We start from the raw sequence: 17461 nt of genomic DNA, 5'->3' as shown, positions 1-17461 counted from the left end.
ATTGATCACCCACATCATCCTAAAACAAAAAGTTGAAACCTAGAAAATAAAATAACAAAAACACTACAATTCAAAATCAAAATGATAAAATAGGATTGAATGTTTCTTTTGCTGTGTTGCCTATATTTTATTTATTCATATGATTATTTAATTTTGTCATAGTGGGGCTCATCAAGGGAGTAGAAGTATAAAGTAACATAAAATTTAAATACTAGTTGTGTTAGTTGAGTAAATGTACTCTTACTTACTTCTCATCGTTAGTCGTGATCAAAACAAAAAGCCAATAATATCAATCACAGACTTTAGAGGAACACTAATGCCCAGTCATACACATAATAATAAAGCAGCGCTACCAGCCCGCGACTGTTCCCGCGGTTCAACTCTCGCGAGAAGTGCGTGAACTCAATGATGGTGAACGACACTCCCATGAACACCGGAGACTGAACCCAGGTCGGTATTATCGCCCCGCTCCTTCAGTAGGTTTAACGGAGCTCGAAAATAACAACTGCAACTCGACCAGCCGGATGAACCCGCACTCGCAGGTGAAGAAAGAATCATGGGACATCGTTACTGTGGAAACGACGGTAACTTATTTTGTTAACGGTAGTATGTTAAACACAGTAAGCTAACAAAGGTGGTTGTGTGAGGTCCAGCCATGATATAGTTATATATATATATATATATATATATTGGTTTGCTGCATGATGCCGTCTGTCTTGTCGTTGTTTGTACCAGTTACAGCTATCTGCAAGAAAATGGTTTAACGCTAACAAGATGCTAACAGCTAACGGAGGCGTCACCATCGCTGATGTAAGTTACCGCCAGAAGCGGTTATAAGTTAGCTGTTAGCTGTTGTTTTTGAGCTGAAGTAGCGAATAGTTGACGTTATACAATCAGCTCCAAGAAGACCGACTCTGTGGCTGAGAAAGGTGTCCGGGCAAGTTAAGAGTGAACCACAGCTGGCTCGTTAAACCCCATCATGATGCTCCAGGATGGGTCAACACAGCTCCTCTGCCTCACAGCCAGCAGCGGGGTTCCACTTTTCACAAGAGGAGTTTCCAAGCAGCTGCCTTTCTCTGTCATCGGCTCCCTGAATGGTGTCCACATGTTCGGAGGTGGCCAGGGAGTAGCGCTGTCCTGCTGCGAGACTGAGGGCGGCGGGAAGGTGGTGTGGAGAGTGTTTCAGGACAGCGTGATGCTCATCGCGGTGACTGGAGGTGGACATGGAGGTGGACATGGAGGTGGACATGGAGGTGGACATGGAGGTGCAGGCGGCAGCAAAGGAGAGGAGGTCCGTTCACAACGCCTCCTGGAGAATGTGTGGAACTGCATGGTGCTGGTGTTGGGGCAGGATGAGCTGGCCAATGTCAGGAATGTTGAGAGGCTGAAGAGGGACTTGAGGTCCTGCTTTGGCCTAATTGATCAGCTGTTGGAGGGGAGTCAAGATGGCATTCTGGGTAACCTAACACACTGCGCTGATTCCCTTCTACCCCCTAACCCCACTCTTCTTCAAGAGGCTGTGGATGGCTTCGCTCAGGCTGCAGACAGTGAATTTGGCTGCCTCATCGTCCACGGGCGGATAGCTGCGGCAACTGAGAAGTGGTGGCGCCTGGCACCGCAGGAAGTTGTGCTGCTCTCTGCTTTGATGCGGTCCCTCTCAGCCTCTGGATCGACCTCTTGTGATTACCCAGTTTTCCTTCCTCAGGGCAGCCCCACTGTCGCCCACCGCCTGCTCCGTTTCCAGCTGCTCCCTGGGGCAGATGTGTGCGTGCTGTGCGGCCCGACTCCTACCCTGCACAGAGCTGAGAGTGGGCTGGTGGTTCGTTTCTGGACACCCCTGGTGGAGACCCTCAGGGATTGCCTGGCTGTTGGAGAGCGCTGCTTACCAGGATCTGTATCATTGCGCCCTGATGTGCTGGCACTTCTCCTCATCAACCGTGAGACACGTCGCTCAGTCTCCTGCGTGCGGACTAATCATCCGCTTGGTGACCCTAAATTACCCTCTAAGGCCCGCTGCTGGGAGCTACTGAGGCTCTTCTACATCTTCAGCACGACACGCTACTTCACCCAGGAGGAGACTTTGTGTGTCTCCCCAGAGGAGAGGGCTCAGAGAGGCACCACTGAAGACTTTGTCCTTGGATTCTCCCACCAGCCGCTACAGTGCTACCTCGTTACAGAAGAGTGCAAAAGCTATGGACTTCAGACACCACAGCACCAGCTCTACCTGCTTATCCCACTGTCAGTGCCCACCTTCGCACTGCGTACAGTGGCCACACAGACTCTTTCTGATATAGTTACAGCCACTGGGTTTTAACTTACTTTGTTATAACAATCTTAATTTTCAGTAAACCCACCATCTTCAACCTAATAATATATTAATTTACAGGTGAATAGCTGTTCACCTCTAATGTGAATTACCCTCTGATATTTAGATTGTTCTTATATCTTCATTGATGACAGCAAACATATAATTACATGATGACTAACAAATCTAGAGTTATTTAAAAACAAAAGCTTCCATCTTTTGAAAAGACTGATTAACTGACCACTGGTAAGAGATGTACAATGCAAAAGGGTATCACTGTTAATGGTCTCACCGGGTATTACGAAACTACTGCTCAAGAATTCAATGCTGCTGATAATATGAAAACAATGTCCTACCAACGTGAACTGCTTTGAGCTATGTTTTGCATTCAAGAGATAAGTAATTGTTGCACAATTGTGTCTAACCTCACTGGCCTCAAGGCTGTCCCTCTCACTGCCACGAATGCTGGTTAGATTTACTGCATACTGACATTATCACCAGGATTGCACTGTATTCCAACATTTAAGAGAATCATGTGAAACGGTAACACTGGGATGAATAAGTGCCTGCTGTTTGTTGCTTTGACATGTGGAATCGTTTTGCTTCAGAAATGTTGACATTATTTGTTTGTACTAGTGATCCTAAATATAGTTGGTTACTTTTTGTGGGTCTTTGTGTCGTTGAATGGTTCATTCATTCATTTTTTTGACCACTAATGTGATAGTGATACTGTTTTGGGCTGTAACGGTTGAACATTTCATTGGAAAACTTGAGGGCTGTGCAACTGCAGATAAGATCTAATCCACTAGCAGTAACATTTTTCTAATATGTGTTTTCATATCTTAGACATTTTCTTGACAACTATGAGGCAGAGAGAGTGGACACTAGTTTTCTTAAAGTTAAATACACTCATATACTCCAAACTAAAAGCATCTGTCAGTAATTCAGTTGAATAATGCATACTTTTTACATATGTATAGAACAAAAAACAACAATGTTCTGTGTATTCTGCGCCACATATTGCTATAACAATAGTAGCAGTAACTGTTGACAAACCACACACACCATTACTGAATGAACACTTGAATGTGGAATTATAATTTTAATATTTTGTGTTGTTTTTAACTACACTGATAATTTCAAGATGCTTATTCTAGTCTTACATTTCAGTGTGAAGGCACTGAAAGTCACAGTAACATCCCAGTACACAGTTTCTAATCACAGACGCTCTGCTCTTTGTGTGTGTGTGTGTGTGTGTGTGTGTGTGTGTGTGTGTGTGTGTGTGTGTGTGTGTGTGTGTGTGTGTGTCCTGTGGTTGAAGAGAGTACATGACACACACACACACACACACACACACACAGCCATCCCAGTTTAACCTGGGAAATCTGAACCAGCCCTTTTATCTTCTGTCTGACCCCCCCATCGAGGGACTCTAAACAATGCAGAACAACAGAGACACAAAACACTGAACAATAACCTATGAGAAATAAAGCCCTTAATAGAGGATACGGTGATATAATGGAGTAATAGAGGGTAACCTAAGCGGGCTCCAGTCGAGATAGGAGGAGCATTCACAAGTATTTTAATTCACCATGTACTAATTCATCGTCTCCTCCCAAACCCGCATGGAGCATTCAAAAAGCGGGGCGCAGCGCGGTGAGCTCAGGATAAAGTTGGAAGCGGCACCCGGCTCACTGGTTGTTTCCCTCTGAGCCACGTCAGTCGTCCAAAGCAGTTTCGGCTCAGTAACCGGAGAACCGAACCTGATTGACAGCCTCACGGTGCGTAGGATAACGGGGGTAGAGGTAGAGAGAGAGGGGGGTGGGATAACGGTTTACACGAAGCCACACAAAGGGGGAGGGTTAGCTGGCTCTAGGGTTGCCATGTGTGCAGGGAACAAACTCCAAAATTTCAGAGTTAAAAGCTTAGTCAGTGTAATGTGGATGCGGACAGGGTCAGAAGGAACATCCTGGGATTTAACCACAATTTTGTCGAAGTCTCCATTAGCACTCCCCCCCCCCCCCCGAAGGGTCCAAAGGTCCGAGGTCTGAGTCATTTTTAGGAGCGTGGTGCCTTCACTTGCACAACTTTTCTCGAGTGAAGCAACCGGTGTGGTGCAGGTCTCTGTTGCACCGCAGCAGACGCTTTTGAAAAGTCCCACAACTTGTTGAAAGAAAGAAGGCAGTGTAAACATGTCAGCCACACGGATGCAGCTGCTGTCACCCAGAAACGTCCTGCTTTTAAGCCAGGGTCGAAACGAATTGTTTGCCGGTTGCAGCGGAGCGCGGCGGGCAGGCTGCGGTGTTGGTGGTGTTGGTGGTCCCAGGGTCTGCTCACTGACCTCTCACCCTCTGTCCTCCTCTCCCGGCAGAGCTTTATCGAGTCTGAGTGCGACGCGGCGCGGGCTCCCCAAAGAGAAAATGTCCGAGAATGGAGTGTCGTCCCGGGCCAAGGTGTTGACCATCGACACCATGAACCCCACGGTGAAGAAGGTGGAGTACGCGGTGCGGGGGCCCATCGTGCAGCGGGCTGTGGAGCTTGAGAGGGAGCTCTCTGAGGTTTGTACAACAGTCTGATCTCTGTGCTCATACCACCTGTATCAATATATGTGTGCATGTATATAAGTATATGGACCATAATTGTTTCCCAATTCCTCATCTGTGCATAAGAAATGCATTTTATTTGCCCGTTATAGTCTTATTCTGCTCATACTGTGCCAGAAAAGATGTCCACCTGTTGTAGAGCAAGAAGAAATGTATTATTCCACCAATCAATCTAAAAGCCATTTTACTGTTAAGACTCATATCTCCCAGGACTTGCTATAATAAACAGTTATTTCTAGTCATTTGAGTCTCTTTGAACCTTGACACATTGAATTCAGTTTAAAAGTGGCTCTGCGTGCTTATTCAGTGCTTGTGGCTTTTTTTTTGTGTGTGTGGCTGAGAATGAAACCAATCAGTATCTTTCATTAGATATAATTGCACATCAGCAGGTTTCCATTCCTGCTTATGCTCTCACTATTACCTCCTAAACATTATCCCAAAAGAAAACTGTTATCAGTTGTTCTGCTGCTTACACACCCTCCTATCAAAGTCCATCAGCTAGTCAGTGATTCCTGAGGAGGTTTATCATGAAAGAAACTGTAGACTGTGATCCAGATATTTTTTTTTGTAGCTTGATGTTAATTTCTAACCTGTTCTTAAGCCATTCTTGATGTTATTGAGTTGTCTCTGTCAGCCCCCTCCCCCCTGTTTCTAGACCACAGTTACTTATGGAGAGATCCTCAGTGTGAGGTAAAAGTCCATATTCTAACCCAGAGACTTTGTTTTTCTGTCCTGTTTAGATCTGTTCCTCACTGTTTGACATACTAGTTATGAACATATCTGTTGCTACACTTTATCTGCTTTGTCCAACTTTCAAGGCTGATCACTGTTGTAGCCTTCATTTTAACAGCTGTAGGCAAGCATAAAGTGTTATCTGTGTAGCGAATGGTCTTCCCAAAAGTACAGAAATATGTAGGAATATCAAGTTCTCTGTTCTTCTGTCCAGAACAACTCTTTTTAATCTACAGTGTGAACTGATTTTGTTTTTGTCCAGTATATTTGAGGTTATTTCCTTAAATACAGACCATTTGTACATTTCTCTTAAAAAAAAAAAAATCTACTCGATCCCTTCCTCTTGCATGGTTTATGGTGATGTGGCAACCAGCTGTTAGTGTACCAAGTGCAGTCTGGTGTGAAAACTGTCCTCTCTTGAGTGCTTTGCTCAGGAAGGGATGAGTATGTGAACAGGTTCTTGCACAGGTGAAAGGCGGCGGCAGCATCGTCCAGCAGGGACTGTAATGACAGTCGTGGCCTTTTTAACCAGATGACTCACCGGCACCATGGATTTTATGTTCTGTTTGCTTTGACCAGTGCTTATCTGCAGCTGACCCCCTTTCTCTATAGGATATCTATTCTCTTCTTGACCAAACAAGAGTTCAGGCATTAATCTATTGATATTCGGATGTTCAAAAAGCAGAAGAAAGTGCAGCTGGATTCAGCTGGTAAAACACTGTCAGGATATATTAAGGGATAGGAGAAATAAGAGAATAATCTTACAGCTGCTAATGAATCCTTTATTCATCACATTTCCATGTAGGATGGGGGAAGCACCGCAAGTTTGTTCACTCACTGCAGACTGTTCCGCTGCCAGTGTTTTCAATAGTGCAGCACCCAGCCTGAAGGCAAAAATGTACCCCGAGTAATCATCTACAGTCCTCCCATTGTATTCTGCAGAAGCACTGGACTGTGCTGGCTCTTTGGTCAAAAACAGATTCCCCTTCATTTTACAATCACCTTCCTTTCAAACCGCAGTTTGGACGGGGTTGGGTTACTTTGGGAAACAGGTCACAGAGGTATTCACACTTTTGTCAGTGAATTAAACACACACACACACACACACACACACACACACACACACACACACACACACACACACACACACACATGAATGCACACTGTGATCTCCTACTCCAATTTCCTACACAACTTGTTTTCTTTTTTCTGTTTTTGGGGGGCGGGGGACTGAGATCTTAATTTACAGCAGCAAGTGCATCCTTGTTCTTGTTTGTTTTCCTTATGCTAAACCTGTGTTGGTTGTTGTTTCACAGATTTTCTAAATGGGGAATGGAAACCAGACTTAGCGCCAAATTACTGTACCATTTAACAAGTGCACAGATAAATGCTTCACATGCAGCTATTACATTGACGTCTTTGTTTGTCCTAATGAGCAGCGAGATGACCGTGAATGGGGACCTTTTTGAGAGAGTTGCTACAGGGACAGACCATACACAGACTCTTTCCACATATTCAGACAGAATCAAAAGCAAAATGCTAAACTTTAAAAATGTTTTCCATTGTTGAATCCATGATGGGTTTGCAGTAGAAATGCTTCGATTTGAATATTGAGTGCATGTGGCATCAACTTACTGGCTGCAAAGTGAATTTTCTTATCTCGGTTTAGTATCCTTTAGCTGTGCGGTATGCTGTTAACTGAAACGTTTCCATTGTAAAGCCTTGGAAGTAAAAAGAAATACTGCCTGAGCTGTACATCAAGAGCACAGTTTCACCTTCTGTTGGTACTTAAGCATTGTTTGTGGGCAGTTTTCATCAGCGGTGGAGGACAAAAAGCACAAGCCTTTTTGAGTTGGTTCCCAGGGGCAGAGGTCAGAGTGTTTCTGAAAGACTCTCATCATGAATGGGCGGTACTTTTCACCTAGGGGTGTTACTCACCACGTATAATGTTATTGGTCCAGACAGAGAGACGCCTCTAGTAAGTGACCAATGAGGGAGCCAGAGAGAGAGGCTTAAAATCTGAACTGGATCGGACAAATCAAACAAACAGATTGTTTTGATTTCCGCAGGGTACCAGCGTGCAATTCCACTTGTGGCTTCTCTGCAGTGTCACGCTGTTCCCAACATCTGGTGTTAACAGCGTGTGTGTGCTTGCTTGTATATGTGCACGTGTCTGTCCGCATTGCTGTTTGTCAGTGGTCTCAGATCGTCTTTCAGTAACGTTATATCATTGACCCGGGCAACAGTAAATTAATACTTTTATTTTGGTAATATATTCTGCTAATTATTTTTGAGGTGACGTTTACTGCTGCTCTGCTGTCATACATCCTGTTCTTTTTCTGTCTACCCTGAGGAAGCCATTGTGTAATGTATGTCTGTGTGTTTCTGTGTTAGAAGGTTAATGGTATCAGTACGATAAGATAGTTTGCACAGGTTGAAACTTTGTTCCTATGTTTGCCCATACAATCTACATCAAGGCTAAATTGTTTTTTACTTAATGGTCCCTGCCTCTGCTACAGTGCTGCACTGTAACCTCCCTCAAGTCCTCTACCTAGAATACTACTGTAGAAACATGGCGGCCTCCGTTGGAGAGGACCTGCTCTCTCTGTAGATAAAAATGTCTCATTTTAAGATAATGAAAACATATTTCTCATTTTCAGGCATTTCAATATACATTAATGAAACCATACCTATAAATATCATATTCTATTTCTGCCAATAGATCCTCCTAAATGTTACACACTGGACCTTTACATTATTTACTGTTACTCAGAAAATCTGTCTTCATTGGAAACCTGAAAATTAAAGCCCTTCCCTATGGAGTTTTTTAGTTTATTTTCACAGTTTTTGCACCTCCCTTCCTCGTGCACATGCTCATAAATGGACTCACTCTTTAAATAGTGCTCCATAGTGCCACTAATGGTCAACAACTTCACAAGGTATGTTTAAATGGTGTTCTTCTCCTGTAACTGGAGGAAAAATAAAATTGCAGTAGTATTAATACTGATCAAATGAGAATTTACCTAAAGCTAGAAAAGTTTAAATTTAAAATGTGCTGTTAAGAACGTTTTTCTTTGTCCTGCATAGGTTTTGTAATGTAGTTGTAAAGTCTATATTCTCACCAGCAAAATCTAAGAGTCAACCTGCCCATTTGGAGGCACTTTATGCATGTAGTCCTGGAGCTGAGAGTCTGTTTTAACCCTTAATTTTGTCCAGAAAGATTAACATTTGGGATAGGCAATATGATACAGAAGGCACGGTATAGCTAATAATTAATTCAGAATTTCACCTTGGTGAATATTTTAACTTCCACCATTTCTTTCTTTATTCACTTAGTGCAGGAAAGTCAGCAGTTCAGTCCAACCAACAGCCCGTATAACTCATCCCTGGAAGTGGTTTTAGGTAAACCTCCAAACCTGCTGCGCAGCAGCTGTTGTTCTCTCAGCCTCTTGTGGCCTAAATGTTTATGGAAAAGCTATGTATGTGTTTAAGCCTGCGTGTAGGCGCAGTGTCAAGGTTGTTGTGCAGTGGGGGGTTCTCAGCCAACCCCATTCTCTTTGACAGTTTGAGTCAGGTTTGTTAATGGGCAGTCAATGTACATTTCAGAAAATCTATTATTTCTTGTGCACAAAGTGACAAACTGCTCTCATTGTTCACACGTTTTCACTTCAGATATATAATCATGTGTGTATGTTGTGTTTATGTTCTGCAGGGAATAAAGAAGCCCTTTGCTGAGGTCATCAAGGCCAACATTGGTGATGCCCATGCTATGGGCCAGCAGCCAATCACTTTCTTCCGACAGGTCTGCTCCTCAGCCCTTCCCCCAATTTCTCATCTAAATATAGAAATATAGAACCTCTCTTCTGACGTCTATTAAACTAATTTGAAACTGACATCTATTTAACTAAGATGCTGTCAATCATTTTTTTCCTATCTTATGCAGTTATCCATGCAGGATTTTGCACAATGTCCTTCCACCCTTTACACTCACACCTCTCTTTGTTTCAAGGTCTTGGCGCTCTGCTCCTACCCTGAACTGCTGAATGACAGCACATTCCCAGAGGATGCTAAAAGTAGAGCACGCCGCATTCTGCAGTCCTGTGGAGGGAACAGTATGGGTGTGTATGAGTGTGTTGGTCTTCTGTGCAAGCACAATAAGCTTTGTATAACCCCAGTTGCTAATTATCACCTTCACTCTCTTTATATGCCCCTTGTGTGTTAAAGTATGCTTTCTGGCGGTGCTTTGCAGTCTTATAGTTTTTAAGTTGTCACAGTAACTTGTATTGTCTCCACATGAATCTCCCTCAGGTTCCTACAGTGCCAGTCAGGGAATAGACTCTGTGCGTCAGGATGTGGCCCGCTACATTGAGCGAAGGGATGGCGGTGTGCCCTGCGACCCAGACAACATTTACCTCACCACAGGGGCCAGCGACGGCATTGTGGTACAAATCATCTCCCATCTGTTAAACTGACTTTGTCCCTGTTGTACTACCCAAACATGTATGTCTGTATGTTTGATTTCCCCAAAAGAAAGTAGGAATAAAATGTAGCACTAGAGTCATATTGACAAATCACACAAGCTGCAACTTGTGAAGACAAAAAAATAGCATCTGTTCAAGAGAAAATTAGATCCATGATGCCCAAACATGTTGGTTTGTGACCCTTTTAATAGCCTGGTATTATCTACCTATACCTTGTCATAGGTTGTCTATGGGCTATCTCCAATGTTTCCTTTTCATAGTGTTTCATTTCAAATAGTTTGTAGAACTGTCCAGAAAGCAACAAAGATTTCAGAAAACTTCTAATACCTTCTGACCTTTTACTGTGTACCTTCTTGCTGCTGTGTGTATATCATTCTAAAATATGTTGAAAAAACATGTTGAGCTGAAATATCTTTCTTGACCTGCCTGTCCTTCACTTTTAGACCATGCTGAAGCTGCTGGTGTGCGGCGAGGGTGCGACCCGTACGGGCGTCATGATCTCCATACCTCAGTATCCCTTGTACTCGGCTGCGCTGGCTGAGCTGGGCGCCGTGCAGATCAACTATTACCTTAATGAGGAAAAGTGCTGGAGTATGGATATCAGCGAGCTGCAGCGCGCCCTGGACGAAGCCCGGCGCCACTGTAACCCCCGAGCCCTGTGCATCATCAACCCTGGAAACCCCACTGGTAAAGTTTCCTTCATTTTTTAGGGTTAGGTTCAAAGTAACTACTAGGTTGTATTTGTCATTACACATATTACACATAGGTTCAGCAGTCAAGATTATCAAGTTGTGTCAGTTTCAGGAGATGGATAAAAGAACATCAAAACCTCATAAGAAGAACTTTAATTTTTACATAACAAAGACAGTGAAAGACTAAAATTAGGTAAGGTTATGGAGATAGCTCAGTTGTCATCACAGAACCTAAGAATGGCTGTCCATTGCTCAGCTGGAATTAAACTGGGGACATTGCGGCTGTATGGCAGGCATCCTAAACCACTAGGTCCACTGGGATGCACAGGAATAAAAAAAAAAAATTAAAACCTCCCTTTATGAGGTATACATAGTTCTATAACCACACGTTTCATGCACTACTACTATAGTAGAAGAGCCACTAGATGGCAGCAAATGGACATAACTGTCTGCCTCATCACCATTTCAAACCTTTTTCTGTAATGAGCCTCCCTCCCGTTCACAGGTCAGGTGCAGAGCAGACAGTGCATTGAGGATGTAATCCGATTTGCAGCAAAGGAACGTCTGTTCCTCATGGCTGATGAGGTACCGTATCCCGCATCTTTTTAACATCTACCTGCTTTTTTGTTTTCTGCAGACCAGTGACATCTGTCATTCTGTCTTCATCTCCCAGGTGTACCAGGATAATGTGTATGCTGATGGATGCCAGTTCCACTCTTTTAAGAAGGTTCTGTTTGAGATGGGGCCAGAGTACTCAAATACAGTGGAGCTGGTATCTTTCCACTCCACCTCTAAATGTTACATGGGAGAGTAAGTCATTCATTCTTTCATGCTGGGATAAATCTGTAAGACCTTGTAAAAAAAAATGTGTTTGCTGTCTTTGTTCTTTTTCTTTCTTACATAATTTGTGTGTGCTCCCTCCCTCTTAGGTGCGGCTTCCGTGGAGGCTACATGGAGATCATCAACATGGACAATGAGGTGAAGGCCCAGCTGACCAAACTTGTGTCTGTCCGCCTCTGTCCTCCGGTTCCTGGACAGGCTCTAATGGACCTGGTGGTCAACCCACCGCAGCCTGGCGAACCTTCATATGAAAACTTTATCAAGGTACGCAGTCTACGTCCCATAGCCATGATTTATTTGCTGTAGGGGTGGGACAATTAATCAATAAATACATCAATATACTGCAAGATGATTTCTTGTTGTATATTATCAATACCCTGACTCCAGTATCATTATACAGTCTCTTTGAAATAATCAGTACACTGGTATTGATTTTGGATTTTACCCTGCAATTTGATTTTTGTTGCTTTAATTTATTTATATAACTCATTTTAACACACTGAAAACATCTGAAACAATATCATATGTAAGGCGAGACATATAAACTGTGAAGTTTAATTTCTGGGGTTTGTATAGAAAATGTTCCATTAACTTGTGATGTCTGGTAGAAGATTGTCTTGTCACACCGAATCGCTGTAATCCTACTACAATTATTATCATGGTTAACGTAGCACAATGTTATTTGTATTATGCGTTACATCATGCACAAAGCAGCTCTGGAACATTTCTATTTAGTAGCATAAGTTATTTATGAAGACTCTCTTGTAGGTGTGAAATTATCTTGGGTGTAAAATGATTCTTTGTGTAGCTCATGGCATTCATATGATCTCAATTTACACTTACTATACAATATCTGGCATGGCCAATCGTCTGACTTGTGGAGCTCACAGAAGTCTTGAGATATTCAAACAGGAAACTCAGAAAAGCCCGGAGGTTCTACGGGTCATTGTTTCACTTTCAGCTAATAAAATAAGGTAGAGGACGACTTAATTGCAGTGAAACATAACCCTTTCTAGAATTTCTGTGGCTAAGATTTTCTCCAGACTTCCTTGAGCTTGACAATATTATTCTAGTACAAGCCAATCCCTGGCATCAAAAACAGTGTTGCTGGTGTTTCCTGATTCTTCTAACCTCTCCCTTTTGCTTTATTTTGGATTCTCTCTCCCTCATCCAGGAGCGCACAGCCACCTTAAGTGCCTTAGCGGAGAAGGCTAAGCTTACAGAGCAGGTTCTCAATACGGTGCAAGGCATCAGCTGCAATCCTGTGCAGGGTGCCATGTACTCCTTCCCTCGCATAACCATCTCTGCAAAGGCCGTCAAAGAGGCCACGGTCAGTCCTTAACCTACTCTAACATTTTTCAGTGATTCAAGTTTGACTGCATTGTCGCTTCAAGGAAATTACATTATTCAGAAGCAACAAAAAAAGAGAGAAATAAAATGTATTGCAGTTATACAAGATTTTTTACTCAACACTCTCACTTATGTATTACTTATTATTCGGGCCAATTATTATTATTATTTTTCCCTCAGTTCAATAATACTCATGTTCCACTAAGTGGTGTGACGACCCTCTCCACCCACTCAGTGACCGTGGCATTAAACACACATCTCACATTCTACACTATGCCGGATTAGATAACCGTTTAACCAGGTCCAGTACACTGTGCCTCCACGTCCCTGTTTGCTAAAGGGAACAAATGATTTCCAATGGCTTGTGGTTTCAATTCTGTCCCGAGGTTGACTGCTCAGTAGGAATTTCAGAGAGGGTGGATGAGCCGAGCTGAGAATCTGATTAGCCTTACAGAGGATAAGGTCAGAGTAAAGCTGACCTCCTGACACCTGATCAATCCCAGTGACTCTGCTCGCCATCTTGATCACACAATTGTAGCATTCCTTTGTTTTGTGGCTGTGCTTTCTTCCCCAGAAACCGCATGAAGACACTCTTGCCAACATCACCATTGGCAGTTTAAATAGAGCCGCTGTGCGGTCCATTGAGCTTGTTCTTCACCTCAATGTTTAGCCAATTCTAGGACAGAGGTGTTTAAAAAAAAAACTGATTTTGATAAAAGCATTTGATTTAGAGGAAATTCGATATACTTGAGGTTAATTTGACCTCAAATAAATACTCTTCTCTTTTTGTTGTATCAACCTTCAGTTATCTTTATACTGCTGAAGGGAATGTCTTGTCCTTACTCAGCTCTGGAGGACTGTTTCTGCTTTAATTTGGTCCCATTCTGGTTTAAATGGGTTTGATCTTTTACAAAATGAATCAAAAACAGAATGTAGTGGAATAAAAATAATAAAGAAAGCAGCTCAATGGGAGTACTGTAAACAAGTACATACAGTTCTTTTAGTATGAAGGTTATACTGTAACTCACAGTGTTCTAGCATATAGTCAAAGTAAAACAGGTCTTATCAAAGAAAAAGTTGCTAAGTTCCTGATTAAATACTTGAATAGACAGAAGTCTTATAATGGCTCCATAATGTTTCTTTTCCTCTCTGTTAGGACAAAGGTCAGCAGCCAGATATGTTTTACTGCATGAAGATGCTGGAGGAGACAGGGATCTGCCTCGTACCTGGAAGTGGCTTTGGCCAGAAGGATGGAACCTACCACTTCAGGTACGCCGTAACAGGGCTGATTGATTGATTGATTTATTGACTGAATATTATTATTTGTATCATTATTATTGTTTTTTTTTTTCAATTAAATGATTCATAGTTTGATCTTAGAAAGTAGTAAAAAATGCTCAGCTCAGTCTTCCAAGCGTGTAAGCGGAACTACGGTGGCCACAAAAAAACCCCGAAAGGCCCAAGCTTGAGCTTTAGTTTGGTTTGTCCGTTCTGGGTTACTGTTCAAAACATGGTCTTTTGGAAGGCGACCCACTACCTCTGTAGATAAAAACAGTTCTAAGATAAGGAAAACACATTTTCAGGTGATTTATACACATATGAAAACATACATATGAAAACTATATTCCATTTCCAATAGATTCTCCTAAATGTCAAAATTTAAAAAGACAAATCCCACTGAATATATCATGAACTAACAAACGAATAATGTCATGATCCAACAGATAAATATAATAATTTCACCTTGATTGTCCATGGGACCCTCTCACACCAAAGAGTACTTAATTACTTAATCTTATGCCGTATTAGCATTTAAAAAAAAAAAAAATATATATATATATATATATATATATATATATGTTATTATCATTATTATTATTATCTTGTTGTGTAATATGATTTGGAAGTGAATTCCATTCTACTGTTGCTCTGTATATTACTGTATGCTGAACTGATGTGGTTTGGGATTTTGGTAAAAACAACCTCCTGCAGCGTGCCATAATTCTGTTTATCTTATCACTCCCTAATACTGTTAAATTACGTAACTGATGCAGGAATGTATCAGTGGTGAGCGTCCTCCGTGCTTGCGTCGTGAGTTAAGGCTTCAACAGCAAAATAAGTTTTAAAATCCATCCGTGCAGCCTGAGAGAGAGAACAAATAACCGTCTTCTCCCTTGCTATCGTAACATTTTTGACTCATTACTGTTTTCTCTCTCCTCCCTCCACTCTTCTCAAATATTATGTGAGCATTGAGGCTTTTTCCATAAATTGGAAATGTGTGAACGTCAAACAGCCAGAAATGTTTTGTATTCCATGTGTGAGAAGGCCTTCAGTTTAGTGTAAGTCAGTTCCTAAGTTTAAGGTATCTTTTGCACTCTCTCTAGTTATTTAATGACTTTCTAAAATGTGTCTGATGTGAGTCTTCAAAATCCATACTAACCTTTAACTCTTAGCCAAAGCGTCTGCTGTTGCATGACTCAGTTATGTTTTTTTCTCTCCCTCCCAGAATGACCATCTTGCCACCGACAGACAAGCTGAAGATCCTTCTGAACAAAGTCAAGGAATTCCACCAGAAATTCACACAGCAGTATACTTAAATGTTTTCATCTCTTCCTCCATTCACAAAGACAGGATCTCACCAGCTACATAAAAAGAAAAAGAAGAACTCAGCCAATCACAATGTATGTGTCACTAATAAGTGCCTTTCCTACAGTGGCTCTGGTGGTCTCTGTGATGACACACTTCAGCCTGTACAACTATCTCTTTTGGACATGTAGACTGTATACAATCGACTGTTTTGTGTCAGAAAACTAAACTGGAGTCAAAGAAATTAATTAACAGACGTGTCAGTTTGGTTTGAAAAATGAGGTTTCTTGTGTCTGTGTGTGTGTGTGTGTGTGTGCGTGTGTGTGTGTGTGTGTGTGTGTGGTTTCAGTTTTAAAGGATGTACAGTAGGTGTGTTTGTGAATATGAGCGATAGATTGTATATGTGAATACCAAGCTAAAAAAAACCTGCTGCTTAAAAACTGAGTACGTGTACAACTGGCTAGAATATTCCATTCCTGCAGGCAGTACTTGCCAGGGAGAATTTGCAGAAAAGTCCCATTTGCATGATGATTCGGAGACAATTTTGTAGAATCAAAATAAATGTAAAAGTCTGTATCATGTGTCTTTATTTTGGAAAGAGTGGTCAGATGTTTTTGGAATTTTCTTTGACTACGAACGTCTTAATGCTACATGTTTCCATTGAAGGTGTTCTATCACAAAGGCATTTAACATTATTTCTTCAAACCATCATTAAGGGAGGGATTGGGCATTTTCTGAGATTAGAAAAGAAACTTTTTTTTTCTTCGAAAAAAGTATTTTGTCCCTTTTTTTTTTAACCTGTTTTTGTTCTGAAGGGCAACATTAACATACAGTGGTTACTCATTTTATGTCACTGTATTCATTACAATATTTAAGGCCAAAGAAACATTTCAGTCTCACAATGTTACCCATTTAACCGGATAATTAAAGTGAAGAGACACCATGTAATGTTTGACAGAAATAAAATGTTCCTCTTACAAATAAACAGTTTAATTCTTTAGTAGCCTACAGCCTTGTCTGGTCTGGTATGAACAGTAGTTTATGTGTAATTTTAGTAATATTTTACTCACTTTATGACTCCTAGTCCACATGTGCTACTGTTACACTACATTTTAGCATGCCTCCTATAAAAGTTTAAGTGGTTTTATTACAAAGGAAAGTCAAGAAATTAACACTCTCTGTCCATCTCACTTTAAAATAAAATATATTTTGGCCAGGATATATTTGAGCATGTTTAGCAAACTGTTGTGTACTTCCACAACCAGCAGACAGGGAGCAAGATTAGCATTCGTTTGGAGTTTCTTGTCATCTTATTATTTACAAAGTCCAACATTCTCTTTTCTTATAACTCTGTTTGGGTCTCCACCGGCTCCTCATGGAAATATCTGGCTCTTTGGCTGCTCCACTATTTTTTACAAGCTGTTTATTGAGGAAACTGGAGAGTTTTGTGACAATTCTCTGTGGGTTCGTTACAGAAAGCAACCCCTATCATATTACACATTGTCATTTGATACATTCCCGATATAAAATAATGATTAGTTCAGCTTTAAAGCAACAAAGAAAATACCAAATGGAAGTTGATTTTATCCTGTAATGCCACTCAGTAAAAAATACTGGTAGTATTGTAATGACACCAGTTTACAGATAAAAAGAGATACATAATTTAACAAGCAAGCCTTTACTGTTTGTACAAGAGGGATATAACAGTTAAATATTATTTGTTAAACAAATTTAAAGTATAATTCTCATTAGGACAGGCTGAACTCATAATTAGGTAAGTAATCTAGACAATTTCCACTGCAGCATTGAAGAGTGAGGTTGCTCCACAGATGTTACACGCACACACATCTGTGAGATGGCCAGCTGTCTGCA

The 17461-nt window shown here is 41.5% G+C and overlaps 2 protein-coding genes across 5 annotated transcripts; both read left to right on the top strand.

The window, feature by feature from the left end:
* Window positions 1-434: 434 nt before the first annotated feature.
* Window positions 435-16163, top strand: gpt (glutamic--pyruvic transaminase). Of its 3 annotated transcripts, none has more exons than XM_051419044.1 (12): window positions 435-584; window positions 4677-4863; window positions 9353-9442; window positions 9650-9758; window positions 9949-10082; window positions 10565-10808; window positions 11319-11398; window positions 11487-11623; window positions 11743-11917; window positions 12828-12983; window positions 14160-14272; window positions 15510-16163. In XM_051419044.1, the coding sequence occupies exons 2-12, from the start codon at window positions 4726-4728 to the stop codon at window positions 15598-15600; spliced, it is 1467 nt and encodes a 488-aa protein (XP_051275004.1). In that variant the 5' UTR covers window positions 435-584; window positions 4677-4725; the 3' UTR covers window positions 15601-16163. The 3 variants fall into 3 exon arrangements, with proteins under 3 accessions (XP_051275004.1, XP_051274922.1, XP_051274847.1); XM_051418962.1 differs by lacking the exon at window positions 435-584 and adding an exon at window positions 3928-4086; XM_051418887.1 differs by lacking the exon at window positions 435-584 and having other exon boundaries at window positions 4175-4863.
* fuz (fuzzy planar cell polarity protein) lies at window positions 437-2968 on the top strand. 2 transcript variants are annotated; one of them, XM_051419292.1, is made up of 3 exons: window positions 437-584; window positions 736-810; window positions 905-2968. In XM_051419292.1, the coding sequence occupies exon 3, from the start codon at window positions 980-982 to the stop codon at window positions 2312-2314; it is 1335 nt and encodes a 444-aa protein (XP_051275252.1). In that variant the 5' UTR covers window positions 437-584; window positions 736-810; window positions 905-979; the 3' UTR covers window positions 2315-2968. The 2 variants fall into 2 exon arrangements, with proteins under 2 accessions (XP_051275252.1, XP_051275348.1); XM_051419388.1 differs by having other exon boundaries at window positions 445-584; window positions 742-810.
* Window positions 16164-17461: the final 1298 nt, after the last annotated feature.

The sequence above is a fragment of the Dicentrarchus labrax genome, unplaced genomic scaffold (genome assembly GCF_905237075.1).
Source record: "Dicentrarchus labrax unplaced genomic scaffold, dlabrax2021, whole genome shotgun sequence".
Taxonomy (NCBI): domain Eukaryota; kingdom Metazoa; phylum Chordata; class Actinopteri; family Moronidae; genus Dicentrarchus; species Dicentrarchus labrax.
Note: the sequence above shows the minus strand (reverse complement) of the source record. Positions and strands in the feature narration are given on the sequence as shown.